The sequence below is a fragment of the Homarus americanus genome, unplaced genomic scaffold, assembly GCF_018991925.1.
Source record: "Homarus americanus isolate GMGI-L3 unplaced genomic scaffold, GMGI_Hamer_2.0 scaffold17856, whole genome shotgun sequence".
In the NCBI taxonomy this organism is placed as follows: domain Eukaryota; kingdom Metazoa; phylum Arthropoda; class Malacostraca; order Decapoda; family Nephropidae; genus Homarus; species Homarus americanus.
The window spans coordinates 742,501-768,552 of NW_024738735.1; the positions used below are offsets into that span (position 1 = coordinate 742,501).

Sequence of the window (26,052 nt, forward strand, 5' to 3'; positions counted from 1 at the left end):
GGGGGGTGACAGTAAATTAGCGGGATTGACTGGGGAGGGAGGAGGGAGGAGGGGAGGGAGGTGGGGAAGCATCGGGCTGAACTAATTTGGTTGTGATCGGTGACATACGCTACCTCTAGATCCCCTCCTCTCCCCTTCTGCCCATCTCTCTCATCTCACACTTCCCACAATCTCACAGCCCCCCCTTATGATATCCCCCTACTCCCCCCTTTGCTCCCTGCTCCCTTCCTCCTCATCTCCTTCGTCAAGCCACGATCAACTGTGATGCTGAGTGGAGATTGATAATTGATATTCATGGGAAGCGCATCACCGCCACACTGGAGGACGAAGATGCGGTAGAGAGGGAGGGGAGGGGGGTGGAGGAAAGGGAGGGAGAGGGATGGGAGGGAGAGAGGGATGGAGTGAGGGGAGGTAGTGAGGTGGTTCCCAGTGATGGTGGACAGTGTCAGCCGATGACTGTATTGTCTCCCGGTAACATGACACAATCTACCAGTATCGTGTCATTGGAGGATAAAATGTGATATAGTGTCTGGAGATGTCTAAAATTTACCCAGTACGATACCCAGGTTCTGTAATGTAGTATAATAAAAGTAGAATATAATGACACAGAGCTTAATGAAGTATGATGAGGTATATAATGCTCTCTGTATAATGCTCTGTGATATTGTATGATGAGGTGTACGTTGCTGAGTGCAGGACGATAACTTTAAATGTATTCTACTGAAATATAATGCAGCACAGTGGAGTTCCCGACAGAATGGTGGTGGAGTTCCCGACAGTTTTACAGAGATCAATACAGTAACAGACAGTATGTAATTTAATCATTCAAAATGCTGTTCCTTATATGACGATAAAGTTTCGTATAATACAGAGTTAACGAAAAACAACAGAAGTAAAGAAACGATTTCAAAATGTATAATAAATGTGGTTTTATGAATGAGACTTAATTCACTTCAGACTACATAACCAAATAGCTTATGTTGTTTTCTAATGCAGAATTAATTAGACTGATGCTTCTTTATGACGTACTGTGCGGCATCAAGTTACCTGACAGGTCTCGGGTGAGTCATGCAGAGTGACACGTGACAGCTGTAGATCAAGAGACAAAATTCTTTTATAACATTGGTGGCCATAATGTTAGGTGCACTTACCAATACACGATTACGTAATAATAGTCGATGTTACACAGACACACAGACACACACACACACACACACTAACTCATTCTATCATTTACACAATTATTAAAAGTATTATTATCATGACCAAGTCGTAGCCTCATCCTTCGCTTACTCTATATATTAGATTAAATTTTTCGTGTCGTCTTGCTGTTGGTCCTTCCTTCAGTGTTCTTCTACAGCTCTTAAACACGCTCTCAAGCCACTACCTTCACTATGACCTGTACACGCGGGCCAATGCCACATACAACAATCTATCTGTTATCCCCCTCAACCACAACAATGACGAGGCGTATCTTTGGCCCTCCACTCCACGGTAACCTCGTCAACAGTGCCGCATAACCCCTGGCACGTGTACCGCATCCTCTCTCTCTCACACATACACGCATACACACAGAGACATATACACACATACACACACACACACTGAGTACTTGGCATCCATTCTCCCTCTCTCCCTCCGCCTCTCCCTTTACCTCCCTCTCTCATCTCCCAGGTGTGCCAACAACCCCCGTCCCGTAGCCAGCCTTCCCTCCCTACCTACCTGCTATCCTCCACACCCTCCCTCCTAGGCTAGCTGGGCGTGGTTGGCACTCCCCGGCACCACTACTCTCGCGTTCTCGCTAATGTCATATTACACCTCTCACACGTCGTCTGTAAGCCCAGATCATACGTGTAGACGATTGCATTTATGTTACAGCCATAAGCCAATGGTTATTTGTAGCGTGTGCGAGAAAGTAAGAGGTGGTGGTGGTCGTGTGTGTGTGTGTGTGTGTGTGTGTGTGTGTGTGTGTGTGTGTGTGTGTGTGTGTGTTTGTGTATGTGTTTGTGTGTGGTGGTGAGGAGCGGGCGAGAAGGTGTGTTTGAACGGACAGAGGGGCATAAGATGGCTGTGTTAAAGGTACAATACAAGAAACAGGTGAAGTTGGTGTTTTCTCTCCTGTTTGTGAGTTTACTGCTGCCAGGTTATTATAATTATGTTATATACCTCAGTGGGTGATATTGTTATGTGAGTATTTATGTCTTGTTGGATGATGTGTGTGTGTGTGTGTGTGTGTGTTATAGAGCGAGCCAGCTGACAATAGTGTTCCTCCTCCCACAGTCGGCACAACGGAGGGCGGGGACCAGCTGTGCCAACTGTAAGACTTCAACAACAACACTCTGGAGACGCAACCAAAACGGTGAACCAGTGTGCAACGCCTGCGGCCTCTACTACAAACTACACAGTGTGAGTACTACCTATATATTTCTGTCATACTTGTCATCAAAATATCGATGCAAATATTCTTCTTCTCTCTCTCTACGAAGACTACGTGTGTGTGTTTAATACTGTTATAGACCAACTTATAGGACGTTCTTAAATACCTTAGTTGTTGAAGTACACAGAATTACACATAAATATCACCTATCAACTTTAACCTAACCTAACCCAAACTAACCCAACGTTATTAAACCAAACCTAATCTAACATAATTTAAGGAAATGTAACGTATCCTAACCTAACCCCTCGTTATTAAACTAAACATAACATAATGAATAAGATATGTGTCTATTAAGATGGGGCTTATTAGAACCAGGGTCTATTAAGGTTGAGTTTTATCAGGAACGGGGCCTGTTAAGAAATACTGGTTATATAAATGCTTATGACGAAGAGAATAGGGATGAAAAGAGAGAATAAAGGGTGAGGGAAGGAATAGGTGAAGAAGGAAAAAAAAGATGGAAGGAACGAAAACCAAAGAATATATGAGGGGAAAAGGAAAGGCGAGAAAGGGGATGAATTGGAGGGGGAAGAAAACAATGAGAGAAGAAAAGGGAAAAGGGGGCATGAAGACAAAGGAAGGGGAGACTAGAAAATAGGGGAGGACAAGGGAGGTGAGAGAAAGGATAAAGGAGGGGAGTGGGGATTGAAAATAAATAGGAAAAGAAGAAACGAGAATTAGGACAGGAAAGAAAACGAAAGGGAGAGAACTGAAAAAATAGAAGATGAAGGGAGAAGAGGACAGAGGGGCAGGGAGAGTAAAGAACAGGGAGGGTAGGGGGGAGGGAGAAAGACCACAAATCTAGGTCGGGGAGTGAGAGGAGAAGGTGAGGTCACAGGTCACACTAGAGGGGGTGGGGGAGTGAGAAGGGGGGAGGGGTGACAATCTGACACTCGGTTATGGACGGACGTGTGTTGATATCTGTGCGGCTCTCCACCTATCACAGACGGCCACGTGGCAGCTGCTGATAAGGTGATAAGAGCCGGAAGTACCAGGACAGAGGGAGAGAGAGAGAGAGAGAGATGATGAGGGGGAGAGACAGTGGTACAGGGGAGGCAGGAAGGGAGAAAGAGGAGGAGAGAGTAGAGTGTTGAGGTGATTTGTGGCGTATTAATAATGTATCAGGGGTGCGGGGACCGAGTGTATACAATGTTCACCTCTTACCCCAAAGGGACGCTGGTTCGCATTCAAGGCATCTGAAGTCCACGCAAATATAAATTGGTACCTAATTTTCCAGTTGAGGAAGTGAATATCCTAACACTAACAGGGGCGATAGTATAGGTTAGATTAGGTTACATTTGGTTAGGTTAGGTCTGTTTGTCTGTCTTCACCCCTCTCTCTCTCTCTCTCTCCGTCCATCCCTCGCCCCCTCTCCCAGCATCCTGTGAGATGGTATCAGAGATATCAATGATCCCCTTCCCTTCACCTCCTCCCTCCCTCCCTCCCTCTCTCCATCGCCCTTCCCTCTCATCATCCTCCTCCCTCACACCTTACCTTCATAGTCCCACATCTGTTTATCATGATATTCGTCTCATATCCATCCTCTATATATTACTATAATAAAATCTATCTATCTATCTATCTATCTATCTATCTATACATCTATCTGTTATCACTCCTCTCTCACTATTCTCTGGGGTAGGACTCAAGAGGGTTACAGAAACTATACAAAGACTAAGAGAGGAATTGCTAAGGTAGGTGAGACTTGCAGTTGGCGACAGGACAAGTGATGATAACAACAAGAGACGTATATATATATAGTCACAGGAAAAGGATAAGATAACGAGGGTAATATATCCGCATAAGCATTGCCACATATCCACAACTTGAGATATGCAGAAACATTGAGCGGATATACTTGTTTTTTTTTTTTTTTTTGCGATGTTTGGGAAAGTATTTGGATCACATGAAGATCAGGCACCCATGTTATTTTTGCCTTATTGAAAATGTTAGTGTTATCTTGAGAGGGTTACATATGAACACAATAATGAAGGAAACTACAGGATGTCTATTGGTCCATACTAGACAGCCCTGTTTATACCTAATCATTATAACGAATATATGTCTATGTGTCTAGTCTATATATAAAGTTTTACCACCGAGATCCAGTTAATGATAATGTTTGGTAACTTGTTTCAGTCAACCCATAAGTCTGTTTCTAAGCCAATGTTACCTAATTCTTGCTTAAATCTAAACTTGTCTAATTTAAAACCATTGCTTTTGTGTTCTATTCTATTCAAAATAGTTTAAATACTTTAGTTATATCATGTTTATTTAATCTCATTTTTATTTATACACTTCAATCATATCATCCCTCACTCTACGTCTCTCAAGGGAATGTAAAGTCACATTTTTTTTTTTATTTTAGGTTCGTAATGTCTAGGATTATCTTTGTTATCTTCTGAATGTTTTCCAGAGAATCAGTGACCATTCTATAGTAAGGTGACCATAACTGAACCGCATAATCCATGTTTGATCTGATATGTGTAGTAAAAAAATATATGTATCAAGAACTATGATAACATCGCTTCTCCAATTACTAACGTTCCTAAGACATGTCCCTTTGTACTTTGTTATCATTATTTCGTATATATGTTTGAGGATTTCTCTATGTCTACGTTGTTCATTTGATAATTTGTTTCCTGTTTCCGTCTGGTGAAATAAACTGAGGGGGAGAATTTTCGGGTGATTCCATTATCTTATCCAATTTAGCTACACACTAATACCTCACTGGTACGTTTCTTATTATATTTACGCTTAATCGGAATTATACACGATAATCTATTATACTTACCAATAAATAAGAATATTTACAATATATAATCTTACTTGTAAAATATATAAAACTTTATTATTTCACGATATATGGACTTGTTTTTGTTATATCGAACAGAGGACGTGAGAAAAAAAAAATAAATCTTGAGTTTCCAGACGCGTGTGCCCAGAGATAACACGGCCTCAGATAACATGTGATAGCGGTGTGTCACATTAGCATCCCTGCGGCGCCTACAACAAGTGCCAGTCGGGGCGCCACGTTCCTGATATCGTCTGCTATCTTAGGTCCTGGTGTTGTTGTTGTGGGTTTTGTTTACCACCACCTTTTGTTTTTCTTGACCTGATTTTGTGACTTATTTTTTGTCTTTGATCTGGTGTTCTTTTTGTCCTGGTGTTCCCTTTAACCTGGTGTTGTCTTTGACCTGGTGTTGCCTTTGACCTGGTGTTGTCTTTGACCTGGCATTGCCTTTGACCTGGTATTGTCTTTGACCTGTGTTGGGACCTGGTGTAGTCTTGACCTCGTGTTTGCTGTCATGACCCGATATTTGTCCTAACCTGGTATTCTCCTGACCTGGTATTTATCAAGGTGAATAATCAAATAATAACCCACAAAAATAAGAGTTTTTACGAATAAGCCAATTAATCACAGACATACCTGCTCAACCTAACACCTGAGACATTACACAGGTGATATAAATTAACATAAACAAAAAGCCCAACTCACTTTACATGTGCCACTCCATCACAGCTGTTGCCAAGTACACCCTCAGTCTCTCTCAGCCTGACGATGTGAGATCTCTTAATGTGGCTAATATAAGAACGACATAATATACACCTAAAACCCACACACCGATAAGGGCTATTTCCTCAAAGCTAAAACGTGTGAGTGTCGACTTTAATGGTGTTAATTTCTCTTGCGGCTTGTGTTGGGTGGATGCTGGGTGGGATGAGAGAGGAAGAGGCACGAGCGATGAGGAATGATACTACGAGGGATAAGAGGGTGATAACACGTGATAGCTGGTGATAGTAGGTGATAGCGAGCTGTGATATAGTGTCAGTGCTCGCTGTGCCGGAAACACCAACCTGAGAGGCGGTGGGGAGTGATAGGAGGGGGAGGGAGGGAGGTGTAGAAAGTTGAGAGGTCAGGAGATGGGGAATAAGAACAGAGAGAGAGAGAGAGAGACGAAATAAGAAAGATATGGAGGCTGGAAGAAGGAGAAGAAGTAAAGAGATGGAGAAGATAGGAAAATAAGGAAGAAGAGAAGACTAGAGAGAGAGAGCGAAGGTAAAAAATTATGGAAAAGGATAAATAGGAAGGGAAAAAAAAAACAGGGAATAAGAGAGACAATGAGACACGAGAAAAATAAAGTAAGAACAGGAGAACTGGAGAAATTGTAGGGAACAAAATAGGAAGATTGAGACAGTAAAAAAAACAAAAACAAAACAAGGGAGATGAAACACTGGAGGGGGTGATATAGAGGAGATAATGAGACTAGAGGAGAACAGGAAGTGAGAGAGATCAGAGATAGGAGAAGTATAGGTGGTTTGAGATGAGTGACGGGTGAGATCGACTGAGGTAGAGAGATTAACCTGTGAGTATGAGAGAAGTGTGAGGTTATGGAGGTGAGTGGTAGAAGTATGAGGTTGTATATAAGGAAGATGGAAATGTAGGAGAAAGATCAGGAGAAGGATAGTGTCACTGTAGGGTATGGCAGGGCAGGGCAGGGTAGGGCAGGGTGTGGGGTATGGCAGGGCAGGGCAGGGCAGGACAGGGTAGGTGTAGGGTGGCAGGGCAGGGTGGGACAGTGTAGGGTGTGGGCAGGGGCAGGGCAGTGTATGGCAGGCAGTGTAGCAGGGGCAGGGCAGGTGTAGGCAGGCAGGACAGTGTAGGGCATGGCAGGGCAGGGCAGCAGGACAGCTGGGGCAGGGAGGGCATGACAGGACAGTGTGGCTGGGGTGGGGGTACAGGCAGGACAGGACAGTGGGGTAACAGGTGGGGCAGGGCAGGACAGTGTAGGAGGCAGGCATGTACAGTGACAGGGTGGGGCAGGACAGGAAGTGTGGGTATGGCAGGGCAGGACAGGACAGTGTAGGGTAAGGGCATGACAGGACAGTGTGGCAGGACAGGACAGTGAGGGCAGGACAGTGTAGGGCAGGGCATGACAGGACAGTGTAGGGTATGGCAGGGCATGACAGGACAGAGGGCAGGGCAGGACAGGACAGTGTAGGGTGGCAGGGCAGGACAGGACAGTGTAGGGTATGAGGGCAGGACAGGACAGTGTAGGGCAGGACAGGACAGTGTAGGGTATGGCAGGCAGGACAGTGTAGGGTATGGCAGTGTAGGATGTACAGTGACAGCAGGACAGGACAGTCAGGACAGACAGTGTGCAGGGCAGGACACAGCAGACAGCAGGGCAGGACAGGACAGTGTAGGGGGCACAGCAGCAGGAACAGGACAGTGTAGGGTGAGGCAGGACAGGGATCAGGGCATCACAGGACCTCAGGGCAGGACAGGACAGTGTACAGGCAGGGCAGGACAGGACAGTGTTATGTTGTAGGGTATGGGGGCAGGACAGGACAGTGTAGGGTATGGCAGGGCAGGACAGGACAGTGGGGGGCAGTGTCACCAGGACAGTCTGTCAGGACAGGAACAGGGACCCCAGGGCAGGACAGGTCACAGGACAGGGAAGTGTCCAGTCATCATCACCTTCGCTATCCTCTTTATCCTCTTCACCCTTCCTCCCCTCCTGGTCATTTCTATGACTTTATTCTATTGAGCTTTTTAAAATATGAAAGAAAACAGGAAACAAGGAAACAAACAAACAAACAGACACCTACACGACCAGTTGACACACACACACACATACAAAATGATTCTAAACACACACACACACACACACACACACACACACACACACACACACACACACACACCAACACCTACACCTCATTATCACACCATATGGTTCCTCTCAGTTCTCCAGCATTTTATTCGTCAGCCACTCATTCTGTGTTACCGTAATTAATTTCCTGTATTTTTGAGGCCATTCACACACTCTCCCTCGTTTCAGCACTCCACTGACCTCCACCACACGTCCTGTCTCTGTCTGTCTGTGTGTCTGTAATGTCTGTTTGTTTGTCTGTCTCTTCAGGAACTATACTGCCTGGTTGGTAGAGAATCATTCCTTCACATCACTACTCTGTCTTGAAATGAATTGTATATTTTATTGTATTTGTTTAGTGTAGTTGTGTTATGTATCATCTGTATTCTGTATGTGTGAGTGTGTGTGTGTGTGTGTGTGTGTGTGTGTGTGTGTGTGTGTGTGTGTGTGTGTGTGTGTGTGTGTGTGTCGCTGTATGATTTATTATCCTTGTATTATTATTTTTGTTATGTCTGTGTCTCTTTGTTTTGTTTGTATGATTTTTACGTGAGGCCTGAAAGAGAGAGAGAGAGAGAGAGAGAGAGAGAGAGAGAGAGAGAGAGAGAGAGAGAGATTATGGGACAGGGAAAGAGGAGGGAGGAGGTGTAAGGGGAAGAGGTAGGGGAGAGAGATTGTTATAGGAGGGGTAGGAATGAGTGATAGAGGAGGGAAAGGGAGGGATGGTAGATGAGGGGTAGTAAGGGGTGGTGGGGAAGGGGAAGGGGGAGTTTTAGATGATGGGGAGGGATGAGTGGTACGGGAGGGGGAGTGGGAGGTGAAAGGAAGAAAGGGATGGGAGAGTAGAAGGGAAAGAGGATGTCGAAGGAGGAGGAAGAAAAATAAAAATGGAAACGTGGAATGGGAAGGGTTAGAAAATGAGGATGAGAGAGTGGAAAGGGGATGTGGAATGAGGAAGACAGCGATAGAAGAAGAGTAATGAGGAGAAGGATGGAAGAGTGGGTGGGAGGGTATTAGGTCCTTGTGGTATAAGATAACAGAGACTCCCACGGTGGCTGTATCACTCCCATGATTAATGAGGACCTCGCCTGGCACCAAAGGCTCACGCTCTCATCTCGTCTCTTACCAGTTCATCTGTTTTTCAGCGACTCTTGTGCGCCCCTTGATAATTGTTTGTGTATAGGGCTGTGTGTGTGTGTGTGTGTGTGTGTGTGTGTGTGTGTGTGTGTGTGTGTGTGTGTGTGTGTGTGTGTGTGTGTGTGTGTAATCATATCTGTCAGTATTTGTCATATCTATCTACATGTTGATGACTGAAATATATCCAAATTATTTATCTAAATTCGAAATAGATTTCACATAAAAAAAACTAACTACTTCGTCCTGTATGCTGACTAACTCATTAATTCAACCCTTAACATTTAATCCAAAGTTGATGTCAGATGCTACTAAAAACTGTATTACAAGTACTACCAACACACGTTAGATATTATCACCAGTAACTGTCCCAATTTTCGTCCTCCAGATATTCAGACTCAGTTATGTGGCCTAGACTCTCCAGCTCACCAGCAGAGGACGTTTACTTTCAACCCTACACGTGGTTAATCACTCAGAAAAATGCCACCAATCCGAACTGTTTACAAAATCTTCAGTCGCAGCTAAATTACCAATGCGTCTAACTAATGAACACAATCTGAAGAAAATAAACACTCCTCACTGATACTTCGGATAAACTCAGACTCCTGCATTTTTCTTTGGTGTGCTTACGTGTCAGAATTCTTCATGTATCAAGGAGGAATATGTCTTAATTTGCGAGGCAGATCTTCACGAAATGTTCTGCAAAAGGTCACAAGTCAGTGGAACGTGTGTGGGCTCCAGTAGTCTCCTCATAATTAAGAACACAGTAAGAATGACAAATATGTGGCCAGGCGAGAGGGAGGGAGGGAGGGAGGCCGCCCCAACACGGCTTAATTTTAACTCTACCAGCTAAACGTTGCTCCCCATTCGTTCATTATCATTTACGTCTTCTTCTACGAGCCTCTGGATATTTCACATAGATGGAATTAATTTTCGGGATGTATGTCTACCCAAGGAATATTATGTCATGCGTAAATATGCATTAGTGGGAATATTTGTATGCTAACGATGTACCTCCCTTGGCAAATATTAACCATTAAGGTAATCTGCAGAACAACGACCCCTGCATTAGATGGAACATATATAGGATGATACGACTAATTCAATCACTAATCTCTAAGCATCCACTAAGATCATCTCGCAGATAATAAACGAGCATCAGACTTTTTCGAGATTTGATAAGCGTCAGTGACAGAGGAGGTTAGCACTAGCGGGCCGCCGGCCATAAGGCTCATTTCCCGTGCGAGTAGAGTGGGACTTTACCTTCTCTGATGTATACACACTCAAGGTCGAAAATTGCGAAGCGATGGGATAAATGATTTTCGCAGATCTGGGGCTGGTTTGTGGGGTTTCTTAACAACTTTCTAATTGCGAGGCATGATGGAGGCAGCCCAGACGACTCGCTTGGTTTTTGCATCAGCGGGACATTTTCACGCTTGTTGGAGTTTGTCCTCTGGGTTTTGGCCTTATTCTTAACTTATAATGTTGTCGTGTTTTAGTGTTAATAGGGGGGGGGAGGGTGATGTAGGGTTTAAATAATGGTAATTTCTTAATCAAAATGTGCTACGTTCCTAACAGTCTCTGGTTCCCGAGTTAAACTATTTCTGACTACTTAGTTACAAGTTAAGGTATTAAAGACATTCTTCTAGATACCTAACATACTAACATCTCTCAATCCTCGACGAAACAAACCAATTATCCTTTTTTTAATCAAATGATTTACATTCATTTAATATATTCACTAACTAGGTCCTTCTCCCGACAAGAAAGAGCTAGACTAGTGACCCCCATGGAATGACTCACAGTGAATGGTACTGAGCGATCCTCTGGGGGAGGGAAGGAGGGAGGGGGGGGGAGGGAAGGAGGGAGGGAAGGAGGGAGGGGGGAGGGAGGGTCGCTGCATCACAAGCAGGCATCGCAAGACGCACCTCCACCCACGAATGACAAGTAGGCACTGATGAGGGCAGATGTGACCCGCCGCCACGGGATAGTCCTCCGCCAGGGTACTGTTATCACCCTCCTCTACTCTTACTTGCAAACCTCTCCCCACTACAAGCAACCGTAACTTTTGTAAGTAATCTTTGTGCTGTATGCATGTACTTTTTTAATGTGTGTGTGTGTGTGTGTGCGCGCGCGTGGACAGGGTGGTGTAATGATGAACAGGTGATGTAATGGTGAACAGGGTGGTGCAATTGTGAAAAGGGTGGTGTAATGCGTCTAGTATGGCAGCATTATGTTAGTGTTAAGAAGCAGGTACTGCTTGCTTCCTCTCGCTTTCAGCTACCACCGATGGCTAGCCCTCGTGATGAACAAGGAAGCACCCTTGCGGAAGTCTTCCCCTGCCAGTACACAGCCTCTTCACCAACAAGACTCCGGCTGTGCTTCCTCGTGGCAATACACGGTAACTGGGTGCCTCGCAGAGATTTCGGAGTAACAGTGGGCCCCCTGGGGGAAGGCGTGTAGGCCCACCGGCATGTGGACTCACCCTGGCGCCTGCCAACCACTGCCCTGCTGCCTTTCGGATTAACCTTGGTAGGCATAGGTTTAAGGCGACGGGAGTAAACCCTGAACGAAAAGTCTGCAGTGGAGCCAAGCATCAGGTAAACATGCCTAAAGAGCTCCAATAATACCCCCAACAGTGGAACAGACAATGGGTGACCAACACGGAAACCCAACGACTACAGCTACACCTGCGGATGAAGATATGGCTATGTTGCAAGAAATCTTATGTGCCTTAAGACTTAACCTTTACAGTGCCCAGGGCCAGTACTAAGTCCACTCCTAAGCGATGTACAAACCCTCCAGATATACTTAAATTTCCAAGCATGATTTTTTTTTAACGGGAGTGCATTTGAATTGCTCAGAAAAAACTGCAAGTGTTGTTTTGAGAAAGTTAGTACATTACTGCCCAAGGTTTACTTCATTGGGCAGAAGATTTTTTTTACATCTGGGATGAGCTTACAAAAAAATAATGTATTTGCTTTCAAGCGAAACCGAGAAAATCTCATATTTGTGTGTACGAAAAAATACGCTTGGAATGTGTCGAAACAAATGCACTAGAGGCCTTTTCAATAGGAACTAAAGAATAAAAAATTATAGTATTTAGCTTTCTGCTGCATTAAAAGAAATGCATGAACTTTGTCAAGACCTGATAAGCATTTGAACAAAAAAACCTTTTCAATTGGGCTGCAAAAATATACCTATGTACATTCCTTTATCCGTAAAAAAGTAAATCTCCCAGAAGTACATAATTATCTTCTTAATCTTCCCATGAAAAAGAAAACTTTACATGCTTACTGAACAGAAAGATATAGAGTATTCTCTTTCCTCACCTAAAAAAAAGTGCGCCTAAGCGTTGTACTGAAATTCATCTAAAGAAAATTTTCGCTGATCCTGAAAATAACTTTAAACAAGAGTTGCACTAAAATATATACACGAACCATACCTTAAGCCAAAATATATATTACATTTACTTTAAACAGATAAAATAATTATGTAGGTACATTATCTTTCATCTTAAAATAAAGTTTACATGTTCTGCATTTTCTCTGTGCCTGATAAAAAAAAAATTATATATATATATATATATATATATATATATATATATATATATATATATATATATATATATATATATATATATATATATATATATATATATATATATATATATATATATATATATATTAAGAATTAGACATCAACTCTAGCGAGAAGAAATACACATGTATGTCATCTTCACCTTGAAAAATTGCATTTACAGTACAGGTATATATTATTAACCTTTTCTCCATTTCAAAAGCAAACACTACAGTACCTCTGTAAACCTCAATCAAAGTGTTAATTATATTTTTAATTAAACCTATAAATTGTTACCTAATGTACAGTGATTTATCTCAGTACATGACAATAACACAACTAGGTTAGTAAGATGTAAGCAATAAAAACAGATATAAAGTCTGCTCCCTGATAAAGCAAGGGTCAGGATTCAAAGTTTATCCACACTTTATAAAATAATAAACAATAAATTTAACTGTTATCTTAAAGCTCATTAACACTTCTGTTTATTTCAAAGTAACTTTAAATATTGACTAATTTTAGTAAATTTTTAACCCAACACAAATCATAAATCTGAATGTGCATATTTAAAACTGCACCCAAAATATAACCTCACCTAGTGTAACTGATGCAAAATATAATGAAGTTTCAAACATTCAGGAATCTGTACTTACCACAGACGCTTCTGAAGTTCTAACCTGTAAAAGAATAAGTCAATGTTAGAAACAAATTTTTACTACATAAAGCTAGCTTAAAAAATCCTGTAAAAAAAATGACCCTATCACAATAGAGTAGTTGTACTTCTCTGACACTACTGCCATGATAAAAAACGATCACTCACTAAGAATTTTAAAGTAATGCCACACTTCAGGTACTATACCAATGGCCTTTATCTCAGCTAATAAAATAATAATAATTGACCAGTTACTTATGTAACATTTCTCACCTTTACTACTAACACTATAATCGTTAGAAAATAAGAATGAGAGTTTCAATACATTTTATAACTTACTTAGATTTATGTTTTGATTTCAAATGATCAGAAATAATTAGTTACAGTCCTTTGGTAGCAATGAACTGATAATTTGGTAATCATGGGGCAGATAATGGCTAACACCAGAACGCATTGTTCGTTTTGGTTCAATTTTCTACAGAGGTTCTTTGAAAGAAAGTAAGTAATTCAAGGTGGTGGTTATTTTGCTGTGACCGACATTAGTAGAAACTTACCCAGTCACGGCAAAATATCCACTTGGTAAGAACAATAGGACAATACACAGAACCTAAAAATCCTGACCTAATCTTACCTAACTTCCTAGCCCCCCGCCATATCAAACATAAAGTACTTAAGCTGATGTCTGGTATCAATGAAAGCAACATTCTTGAAATGGCATGGCAGAATTTTACGTTTATTGTGAATGTGAGAGCATGTGCAGACTGAGAGGGTTAGTTGCTATACACAAATAAACAAAGAGCAGATGACAACACGAGCCGACAACGGCAGATTTTTCTGAGGAATATTTACGGTAAATAGTTATTTACTGTCTGATATTTTATAACTTACCAGACCTCACCTAAACTAGTACAATTATTTCCTATTCTATTGCCCTAAAATTGTTTTCAGTGAACAAAAAATAACATTCCTACAGTGTATAACCTGATACAAGTGGCGGCCATCTCCCACTGCCCATTTCATAAATTAAAACTCATATCTCACAAAAAAGAATTCCTCCTTCATTTTATGTCTGTATCTCAAGGTAAGAAAGCTTTTATCTTCTATGGAGAAATTTCATCAGGTGGCTGCTAAGGCTGGAACAACATTTTGAATATTACCCAAAATAATACAAATACCCACTGGGGGTTTTGCTGGTGGTGTAATCCCGATTTCACTAATTTTCACTTAACCGACATCACAGTAAAGGTGGAGGAAATGTTAGCACCAGAAGGACTTAATAGAATTACACCAAATTTGCAGATGTTGTTGTTTGAATGAAATAGTAAAATCGAAACACATGCACAGATTAGCTAGTTAGGTGATGTTTGGAAGTTTGGTGAGGTTAGGATATTAGGTGAAGTTAGGTAAGGCAAGGTTAGGCAAGGTTAGGTAAGATTAGGGGTAAGGTTAGGTAGGTTAAATAGGTTAGGTACGGTTTGGTCTGGTTCTAATAGGTTCTGTGGATTCTCACTTCCATTTTCGTGTTCATTATCATACAATAGCATCTCCAGAAATTTTGATTCAATTCCATACGTTATTTCTGGTGTTACCTGTCTCCTCCACCTTTACCAAGATCATTAATTTTCGCTTAACCGAGACCACTAATTATCACTTAAGTCACACTAGAGATGTGATTGATAATTAATGATATTTTTAACAATAAATTCGTTAGAGAAAAGTTTGTTTACATCAGAGCTGCTCGTCTTGGCAAAACACTTTAAAAAATGTTCACCTTTCCACACCATAGCGTTTATCTTAAATGTTTGTAGCGTCACTATTTTATCAATGTTTTACAAAGTAGATGTAGGACTCAGTTCATTGTAGCAGGTGTTGTAGGAGTTAGCAGAGGGTGTCGTCTGGCCGACACTGGTTGGTGACTGATGGACGTCAACAGTCAACAGGGAACATTCAATGTTTTCCTAAATTCGTCAACTTTAAATTTTTTAATCATCCGAAGAGTGTGTTCCTTTATATTATATGAAGAAAGAATATTACCAAGATAAATATATATAGATGGGTGAAAGAAATCTATCAGGTGTCATATATCTTTGTAATAATAAATATTTAATGTCGTAATGGAAAATTATGGCTATAAATTGAACATGTTTAGAAAGCCATAATTTAACAGTTCATAAAATATATTTTTGGCGATCTAGTGAAACATATATGATTATATTTATACATATAATATTACTATTAATACTAAAACTAATGCTAATATTAATATTGTCACAACTATGGGAAACTTTTTCGTGTCTACTCGTAAGTGACGTGGCAAATAATATGGCAGTATGTCGACTCGAATCACTTGTTAAACCTGACGTAAAAATGGATTGTAAACATAAATTATTTTAGGCGCATATATAATTGTTTTTAAGATGGCATCAGGAATCGTTCAGGATCAGAATAGAATAGTGAATAGAACACCATAATTATATGTGAGGATGGGATCGAGGAGATCAGCTGGTTTGTTGTTCAGGAGGAGAGGCTCAAGTATTTTTTTTTTTTTAGACCTGACTTCACACTTGTGGGTCATTTATGTAACTGGTTTATAACTGCTGAACTTCTTCTTTTTATCATAATTTACGCCAGATTAGTGAAGATAATCTACTAACAACATGACGAAAACACTATATCGTAATCCAAAGACAAACCCCTGTCCTGTGCGGTGTTTGTAGAACAATGACCGTCTCAAGACACTCAACCGTCGCCCACCAACACTACACTAAGTTCGTCCCTGGAAATTTACACGGTAAAAAGATGAAATATGAGAAGAAAGTGGAAGGAGATTGCATTTGGACGACACTGTTGAAGTAGAGAAAACAGATCGCGTTTTTTTAACACACACACACACATACACACACACACACACACACATACACACACACACACACACACACACATACACACACACACACACACACACACACACACACACACACACACACACACACACACACATACACACACACACACACATACACACACACACACACACACACACAGCACACACACACACACACACACACACACACACACACACACACACACATACACATACACACACATATACACACACATACACACACACACACACACACACACACACACACACACACACACACACACACACACACACACACACACATACACACACACACACACACACACACACACACACACACACACACACACACACACACACACACACACACACACACACACACACACACACACACACATGGGAGAAAATAATAGAGACACCATTTATTGTACCTTCCTGTGAAAGTGTGGTTATCTGTCTACCTGTAAGAGTTAGAAACACCATTGAAAAGGTTAAAGGTCATTATAATTTATCATCATAAAAGAACTAATGTATTGTACAAGTACATTAACACGCGTATGTGTAATTCTACTGTCCCTCATCATACAACGGCATTATCTTCATGCATATCTTCAGCGACCAGAACCTCCACAACTACACAACTACACAACCTTCCAACATTGTTACTCTCAAACTCACTCCGTTCAAACCTCTGGAGATTTAACCCTTGAGAAAGACGAATTAACCCCCCCTTGAGAAGACGACTTAACTCCTTAAGTACGACGACTTAACTCCTTGAGAACGACGATTTAACCCCTTGAAAACAACGACTTAACCCCTTGAGAACGATGACTTAACCCCTTGAGAACGACGATTTAACCCCTTGAAAACAACGACTTAACCCCTTGAGAACGATGACTTAACCCCTTGAGAACGACGATTTAACCCCTTGAAAAGACGACTAAGCCCCTTGAGTACGACGACGTAACCCCCTGGATATAATACTATCATCTTACCCAAGGGGCATTAAACATCGTATTCTAAGGGTTAGACCATCATACTTATGGGATTAATTCATAAGCCTTCAAAAATGTTAAGAGATTAAGATAATTATACGCATCTGGCTAAGTCATTGTACTCGGGTTTTTTTTGGCATCGTACTCAAGGGGTTAAATCAATCAAGACTTTTATCAACTCTCTACATAACTAATCAACTCTTCAAACCTGTAAACCAATCACCAGCCTCCCACCTGATTGTTGATGCATGTGATAAATCGCCAATTATGTCGTCTTAAAATGGTTGTATCAGTGTTGTTAGTGTCGGGATGGGAGGGATTACTGGGAGTGTATACTGGAGAAGGGATTACTGGGAGTGTATACTGGAGAAGGGATTACTGGGAGAGTTTACTGGAGAAGGGATTACTGGGAGTGTTTACTGGAGAAGGGATTACTGGGAGTCTCAACTGGAGAAGGGATTACTAGGGGTGTATACTGGAGTGGGGATTACTGGTGGTGTCTACTGGGAAGGGGATTACTGATGATTTCAAAGGAATTACTGGGTAGTTTTGCAAGGGAGGGGATTATCATAGTTAGCTTCTGGAAATGAAATCAGTAGATGGTTTGAACGCCCACACGACCTTAGCGCCACCTTCTTACGCCCACACCCACACTGTCACCTCCACACCCACATCATTACACGCCGCCCTCCACCGCCTCCAAAAATACATCTTCTTTGCCTCCACTTCATCCCTCCCTCCCTCCCTCCCTCCCTCTCTCCCTCCTTCCCTCCCTCTCTCCCTCTCTCCCTCCCTGCCTGACTCCCTGACTTCGTCCCTCCCTATCTCCCTCCCTACACCCATCTACCCCTCCCTCTCTATCTCCCTCCCTACATCTCTTCTTCGCTCCCTTCTTCCTTCCTTCCTTCCCTCCCTTCCTGCCTCCCTGACTTCGTCCCGCCCTCCTTCCCTTCTTGCCCCCTTTTCTTCTTTTCCTTTCTCTCCTACTTTCTTCCTTCCCTACTCACCTTCCTCCCGCCCCAGCAACCTTCTACCTTCTCTCCCTCCCTACCTGATGTTATCAATCACTCGGGTAGAGAGGGAGGGAGTAGGGTGGGGGGGGGGGTGAATTTGCCACCACCCTGGGGCGCCTCACACCTGGTTGCCCTGAGGGTAGGCCAAGGGCAAGAACGGGGGCGTGAGGGCGCTTGATGGGTGCTGATAAACCACACGCCCACACACTAACTTACGTACAGTCCTACACTCCCTCAGAGCAGACATATCAACACAGTTTCATACCCATACGCCCACATAGCTATATCTATATGATTTCACGCCCACATCAACACGTACAATACACAAGTCTACTGACCTATACTCCTAAGTGTCTATACTTGCACTTCAACGCGGCAACACGATCAAAGTTCCATATACTGTATATGTCTACTATCATCTTTATAAGACCAAAACTCTACTCCACACTCCCACAGTTACTCCCAGAAGCCTAGAGCCAAATCAACAGGCCCACAATTATCTTCACAAGCTCAAAGTTATATCTACACGCTCGTAATCACCTTCATACGCCCACAACCCGAATGCCCACAGAAAGCTCTACACGCCCACACTCACCTCGACACACCAACACTCATGTCCACATCGCCCACACTCATCTCCACACGCCCACCCTCATCTCTTAACGCCCACAGTCATCTCTACACGCCCACACTCACCTCCAAATGCTCTCCATCACCACTTGCATTACTCAGCCGACCTTCAGGCACGGAAACGTATGATGAAACCAATAACTCTTAAAGTACGACGGATGAGACGGCGATATTTACATGACTGTCCGTTGTCCATCGTGTGTATATTTTCTGAGTAAATTATTTTCTCTGTAAAAAAAAAACGATAGATTAAACTTACATGCATAAATAATTAATACTTTTTAAACAATGCATTAAAACAGTAATAACCAATTAAGTGTTTATATTCAGGTTTCAGTAAGTAGAAGAGTTATAGCCTCGCGGGGTACAGACGTAAACAAACACTTCTCTACGTTGTGGCTGAGACATCCAACACAGTTACAGGAAATGTTGAATATATTCATGAAATTACACCAAGAAATCCATTGTCCTGTGTCGCTGTGATATATGTACACCCACTAGACTGATTTGCATATTATTTCTTCTTTCTTTTCTGTTTTAAGGTGAAACTTTACTATGAATGAGTTGTTCTGGCACACTGTAGGAAAAGACAATACAATACAATACAATACAATACAATACAATACAATGTAGCGTTCTAGATTTTGTATTTGTATCTATGAATAAAAGTAGGTTGTGTATATAAGTCATGGAAGGAACCACTGTACGCGAAATACAAACACGTACAGATTTAAAAGTTGTTCGTGTTTATTTACAGCTTCAGGGGGTGCAAAAGGAGTGTGAGTGTGTGAGTGTGTGTGTGTGTGTGTGTGTGTGTGTGTGTGTCTAATAATAATAATAATAATAATAAACGGTTTATTAATAGAGTTGCAGCCGGTGGCTGAAAATATACACTTACATTTGATTTAGACATAATAATGTAATATGCATTGAATACATTTACAGGGCTGTACAGTACATAAATCAGGCGTTGTTTATTATTTTAACAATAGATGGGATGGTGCTGTTCTTATATCTATCGGTGTGGGCTCTTATGGGCTGAATTTTGTTGTAGTGGCGGACTGTGTGAGGTGGGTGGGGGGCTGCCGGTGGCAGGAGGTGGCGATGACGAGGGTGGTGCAATAGTTGACTGCTAAACCTTTCCAGTGCTTGGTGGTGGAGGTCACTGAGGGATGGCATTTCCAGGGTGGAAAGAGCGTTGGTGTAGCCGGAGTAGTCAGCGCCGAGCATGATTCTGCAGGCCCTTTTCTGTACCTTCTCTAGCTGACGTTGTTGGGTGGAGTTGAGGGAAGACGACCAGGCTTGTGACGCATACGTTAGTTTGGGGAGAATAAAGGCGTTGTAGATGGTCCTCAGCTCTGGTGTGGGTGTCCCAAGTGACCTAAGTCGTCGTAGCATGTAGAGACGGTACGAGGCTGCCTTGACTGTGTTATTTACATGGACCTTCCAGTCAAGTTTGTTGTGTGTGTGCATGTGTGTGTGTGTGTGTGTGTGTGTGTGTGTGTGTGTGTGTGTGTGTGTGTGTGTGTGTGTGTGTGTGTGTGTGTGTGTGTGTGTGTGTGTAAACAATTAAACACATATAATGACCACTTAGTGATATAATTTTAAGGCTAACACTGAATTAACTACAACAGTAAACAGTTAACACATATAATGACCATATAATAACTTGGTATCGAGGCAAAACATTAACCTCACTAACACACAGTAAGCAATTCGACATACGTGTTGGTGGTGGTCACTTAACACCCAACCAACTCAATTAAACACATTAAACAAACACTTACATAGCTAATGACCCAATTAATGAACCCATCACATTGACCTAACTAATGAAACACTTAACAAACATTTAATGACCAATTTGATAATAATTAAATCCTCCAGGGGAAAAAATATTGACTGAAGCACACTAAATGAAGAATTAACCACGCACATGATGGCCACTTACCACCGAAACTTCGATTAGATGCGTGACCTACTGACCCGTAATGACCCTGAGTGAGGAGGGATGGTGGGTAAGTAGGGAGAGGGGGGGGGATTGGGTAACAGCTGAGAGGGGAGAGGAGGAGGGGGATGTTAAAGGAGAGGGGGATGAGGAGCGGGTGATAAAAAGGAGATTTTAGTTTTAGTTTAACAAATTTATTGGCAGAGCTTGTAGTACAGTTTGCCTATTCTGAGTAATTCAGTCAGGTCTTGACACTGAGGGTGGTATCACTTCTCACTGTCACGCAGGACAGAGGTTCACACACAAGAAATACATCATATTCATTAACAACTATAAATGTATAGAGGTCAGATTCATATGGATAATGTCACTGTTCACTGCCATGCAGGACAGAGGTTCGTACACAAAGAGTTGCATCATAAAAGGAGAGGAAGGGAAGGAGGGGTAACAGGTAGTGGGAAAAGAAAGAAGGAGATGGGAGATGGTGGATAGGAAGGATAATGGAGAAATGGAGAGAGGGAAGTGGATCGAGGAAAGGGAGAATAGAAGCATGGATAGGAGAAGAGAGAGGGGAAGGGTGAATACGAGAAGGGGAAAGAGGGGGAGTGGATAGGAATGTAGAAGGGAGTAGGAATGGGGGTGAGAGAGAGGTGGGGAAGGGGGTAAGAGGAGAGGGGAAAGGGGGGTAAGAGGAGAGGGGAATGGGGAAGGGGATGTAACCAGACCTCCCTCACGCCCGTATTGTTGGGTTGGACCTGAGGGGTACCCGCCCGCATGACTCTCGCCCACCCATCTCTCCAGACGCCCCTCCCATCCCGCCTCTGCTGCTGTTTCTGTTTATATTACTGCTGTTAATATTTTCACTTCTGCTGCAGTAATTCTTGGCACGTGCGCTGCTGTGTCTTGTATAATGCTGCTGGTGCTGTTATTGTTGTTAAATGCTGCTGTTTTCGATGCTACTGTTGTGTTTGTTGTAGAGTTCTATTAAGGATTAAATTTGATCAGTGTGTGTGAGTGTGTGAGTGTGTGTGTGTGTTTGCGGGTGGGCGTTGTGTTATGTGTGTATATTTATGCGTGGATGGGTGTGTGCTTGTCTGTAGACGTAGGTGATTGTATTTATATCTATACGTGTCTATGGGCCTATTTGTGTGTGTGTGTGTGTGTGTGTGTGTGTGTGTGTGTGTGTGTGTGTGCTTCTCTTTATTATATGAATTGATATCATTATTCTGTTATTTCTGCTTTTTCTGTTGTATTGTAGTACTCTATTTCCCCTAGTTCATTATTATATTCTCTACAGTATATACCATGCGTATGTAATTATGAATTTTGTATACACATAAAAGAAACTCTATGAAATTCTAGGTTTTTAAATTTCAAAATAAAATAACAGTTGTACAAATATTGACGAACAATTTAAAAATGGTTTCAAGAAAGAATTTTTTTTATCATATAATTAAATAATGAATATTTTTCCATTGGAATTGTGAATGAAGAATATTGGGACAGTTTTCCCCTCACTACACGTAACTGAGCAACAAGGTAAAAATGTAAGTTTTTTGACAATTCTGAAATTACTTGAGAGGGAGAAATAACAGAAAAATACCGAGAATTTTTTAAGAAAGGGAAAATTTTAAAGGTGACATTAAAAAGAGCATTACTACGAATAAAGTGAAAAAAACGGAAGAATTAAGAAGAGTAAAAAAAATATTTGTAAAAACTTGCTATTATTTTCTCAATTAGCAAAGTATAATCTTTCAACCGCAACAAGGATAGAGAAAGGCAGGCACAACACAACACAACTCAACACAACACAACACAACACATCACAACACATCCCGGCTCAATACAACACAACACACAAAAACACAACACATCACAACACAACACAACACACAAGAAATCACAAGAGATCAGCCAGACAGGTGAGGTAGGTAGGTACAGGTAAACAGTAGATCAATAACTCCTTACCATTGCTCATCCTTGATAAAGAGTAAAGAGATTTGTTCCGGTGGAGAAAACATACACTGTAGAGGAGCAGCAGTGAAGATTAACAAAACCAACAGACACATCAGGGGGTGAGGTCAGACTTAGGGTGTAGGGGGGGAGTTGACCTGACCTGCCACTGTGACCCATCTGACCTGTGGCTAGAAAGGAAGAAATACCACCACACCCCCCCCCTCCTCCTCCTTCCCTCCTTCAGATGGACTCAAGCGAAAATCTTTTTTTTTTTTTTTTCAAAAGCGATCTTTTTTTTTTTTTTTTTTCTTGATGGGTTGGCTGGTTCACCTGGGCTTAAGGTTTGATGAGGATTCGTTTGGGGGCAGATGAATGTATGTTGTATCTTGTGTTTATGTTTCTTGTTTTGGTTTGGTTAGGTTAGGTTAGGGTAGGGTAGGGTAGGTTAGGGTAGGTTAGGTTAGGGTAGGTTAGGGTAGGTTAGGTTAGGTTAGGTTAGGGAACAAACTCAACATGGGAAAATAACAACCACATTCACGTTAAATCTGTATAGAGACACACCTTAACATTAACTAATTAGAATCAGGTAGAGGATGATATCAACCCGGAAACAATAAATCCAAATTGGAATCAAATTTACACTGAGACTCTTATCTTCTATCACGTAGCAAAACAGAGACGAAACCTACTGCACAAAATGGCATTCAAAAGTACACCAAGACTCTACCTTAATTAGCTACATTTACTTGATATTATTCAGCGGTAAAATTTAGCAACACAATGAGGATAATATTAACATGTGAATCTCTGACTGCAGGTAAAGCAGGGCCCTTGGTGTTGGCTCTTACTACAGCATTATCCCCAAACACATCAGGAGGTCAGAAGCCGTATAAATTAATCCCCGAGACACATAGGCCGTAGCGGGGTTAGTTGTTAACCATCCTAGGCCTGTACAATAAGGCCTACAAGTGCATAGGCCACAGTTTTCTGTCTTCACTTAAGATGTGCATTGTTCCTCCCTTGTGTGTGTGTGTGTGTTTAGGCCTATTGTGTGTATGCATTTTGTTTTAGGCCTATTTTGAGTGTGTGTGTGTGTGTGTGTGTGTGTGTGTGTGAGTGCATGTACGTTGTTGGGTTTGTGTGTGTATGCGTGTATGTGTGCGTATAAGAGGATGATTGTAGGTGGTGTATTTTGTATATATAAATTATTGTTGTGTGCGTGTGCGTACGTGTGTGTGTGTGTGTGTGTGTGTGTGTGTGTGTGTGTGTGTGTGTGTGTGTGTGTGTGTGTGTGTGTGTGTGTGTGTGTGTGTGTGCATGTGTGTGTGTGTGTCTTCTGTTCTAACTATTATTCACTTGTTGTTTTTTTCTCTGTTCTTTTATCTATTCTAAACATCATCATAAATTATTCCCCTTCCTTTCCTATTTTCATGTGCAGTATCAAGGACCCATATCCTCCTTTTTTCTTAATTTCCTTTATTTCTTTCTATAATCTCTTCAACTATCTGATTTCTCTCTTTCTTCCTTCCCGCTGCTTTATATTATATTATTGTTTATTTTTTACTAGTATATGTTCCATCTTTATTATTCATTTTCTGATTTTTTGTTTTATCTTTTCATATTTTCTAATATTTTTTTATTCCCGTCTCTTTTGTTTTCTACTTTTGTTCTTTCTTTCTTTTTCGATCGTAAAACTTTTTTATTCATCTCTCTCTCTCTCTCTCTCTCTCTCTCTCTCTCTCTCTCTCTCTCTCTCTCTCTCTCTCTCTCTTGTATTCCTTTCCTCCTATATTTTATTCATTCTGTTTCTCCTTATCTTCTTTTCTCTCCCCTTCCCATCCTTATTCCTCCCTCACACTCTCACTTACAATTCCCCCCCCTCCATGTTTTTCATCTTCCCTCCTTCCCTCCCACTATTCTTCCTTATTACCTTTCTTTTTCTTCTTTACTTCCGAATTCTTTCCTGTCTTCCCCTTTCTCCCTATTCTCTTTCTTCCTCTCTTCCTTCCTTTCAAAATTCCTCTCTTCCACTTCATTCCACACCTCCTTCCTTTCTTCCTCCTTCTCTTTCCTTACCAATTCCTCCCTCCCTCCCTTCCTCCCTCTCAAACCCTCCTCCCTCCCCTCCCTCCCAATCCCCCCCTCCTTCTCCTCCTCCTCCCCTGCTGTGACTGTTGGTTTTGGACGGTATCAAGTGACGGCCCTGTCACGGTCTGTCTACCGCTTCACCCCTCCCCTCCCGTCTCCCATCCCTCACTCCCTCCCCTCACTCTTCTCTACCTACCTACTCTCTCTCTCTCTCTCACTCTTTCCTTTACTCTCCTCCCTCTATATAGCTATCTCCCCTTCTCCCATCTCCTCCTTTGTCTAAGGTTACAGGTTAAATGGGCCCCAGTCCTATTAGGCCCTAACCTAAGGTAACGTAACGATTAAGATTGGGGTCTAGTTGGATTAGGATTAGGCCCCAAATCTCTATAGTTAGATTAGGTTAATTGGGGTCTGTTAGGATGGGGTGCACCCTTTGATAAGCCTCCCTTCACGTCCTCCCTGGCTCCCTCACCCTTCATCCTCCCTGTTAACTTCATTCTCTTATCTATTCCTTTATCCATCATTCTTCCCTCGTTTTCTCCAATAACTTTTTCTCCTCCCTCTCAACTTCCCTTTCCTTCATCACCTCCTTATCTATCTCCTTTTTCATTCACCATCTACATATCCATCTATACTTCTTCCTTCTTCAACTCCCTATCCATCTCGCTCTTCCTTTACCACTTCTTTATTCATCTCCCCTTCCTATCCTTTCTTTCATCACCTCCCTTCGTTCTCTCCCTAATCCTTATCTCTTGCCCTCCATTTTCTTCTGTTTATTACCTTTATTCATTACACTTCTTCCCCTTCACCCCCTCATTTCTCATATCATTCTTACTTTCCTAACTATCTTCATTCTCCTTTATTTCTTCTATTAACCTCTTCAATCCCTATTTCTCTTGTGTCTTCGTCCTCCACTCTCTTTCTATTCTCACGTTTATCTAAGTTATATTTCCATCGTCTTCGCTTTCATTATTTCTATTTTCTTGTGCTTCTTCAGTTTATCCATTATCCTTTTAAAGAAGTCTGGCCTATTCTTAAATCTGATTATCCTCTCTCTCTCTCTCTCTCTCTCTCTCTCTCTC

The 26,052-nt window shown here is 41.9% G+C and overlaps 1 protein-coding gene across 2 annotated transcripts in view; it reads left to right on the forward strand.

The window, feature by feature from the left end:
- Window positions 1-26,052, forward strand: part of LOC121874333 (GATA-binding factor C-like) — a 168,277-nt gene that overhangs the window by 97,881 nt on the left and 44,344 nt on the right. For both annotated transcript variants that reach the window (XM_042378454.1, XM_042378455.1), the window contains exon 5: window positions 2,281-2,406. In XM_042378454.1, coding sequence (XP_042234388.1) covers window positions 2,281-2,406 — 126 coding nt within the window. The remainder of the gene's footprint in view (window positions 1-2,280; window positions 2,407-26,052) is intronic.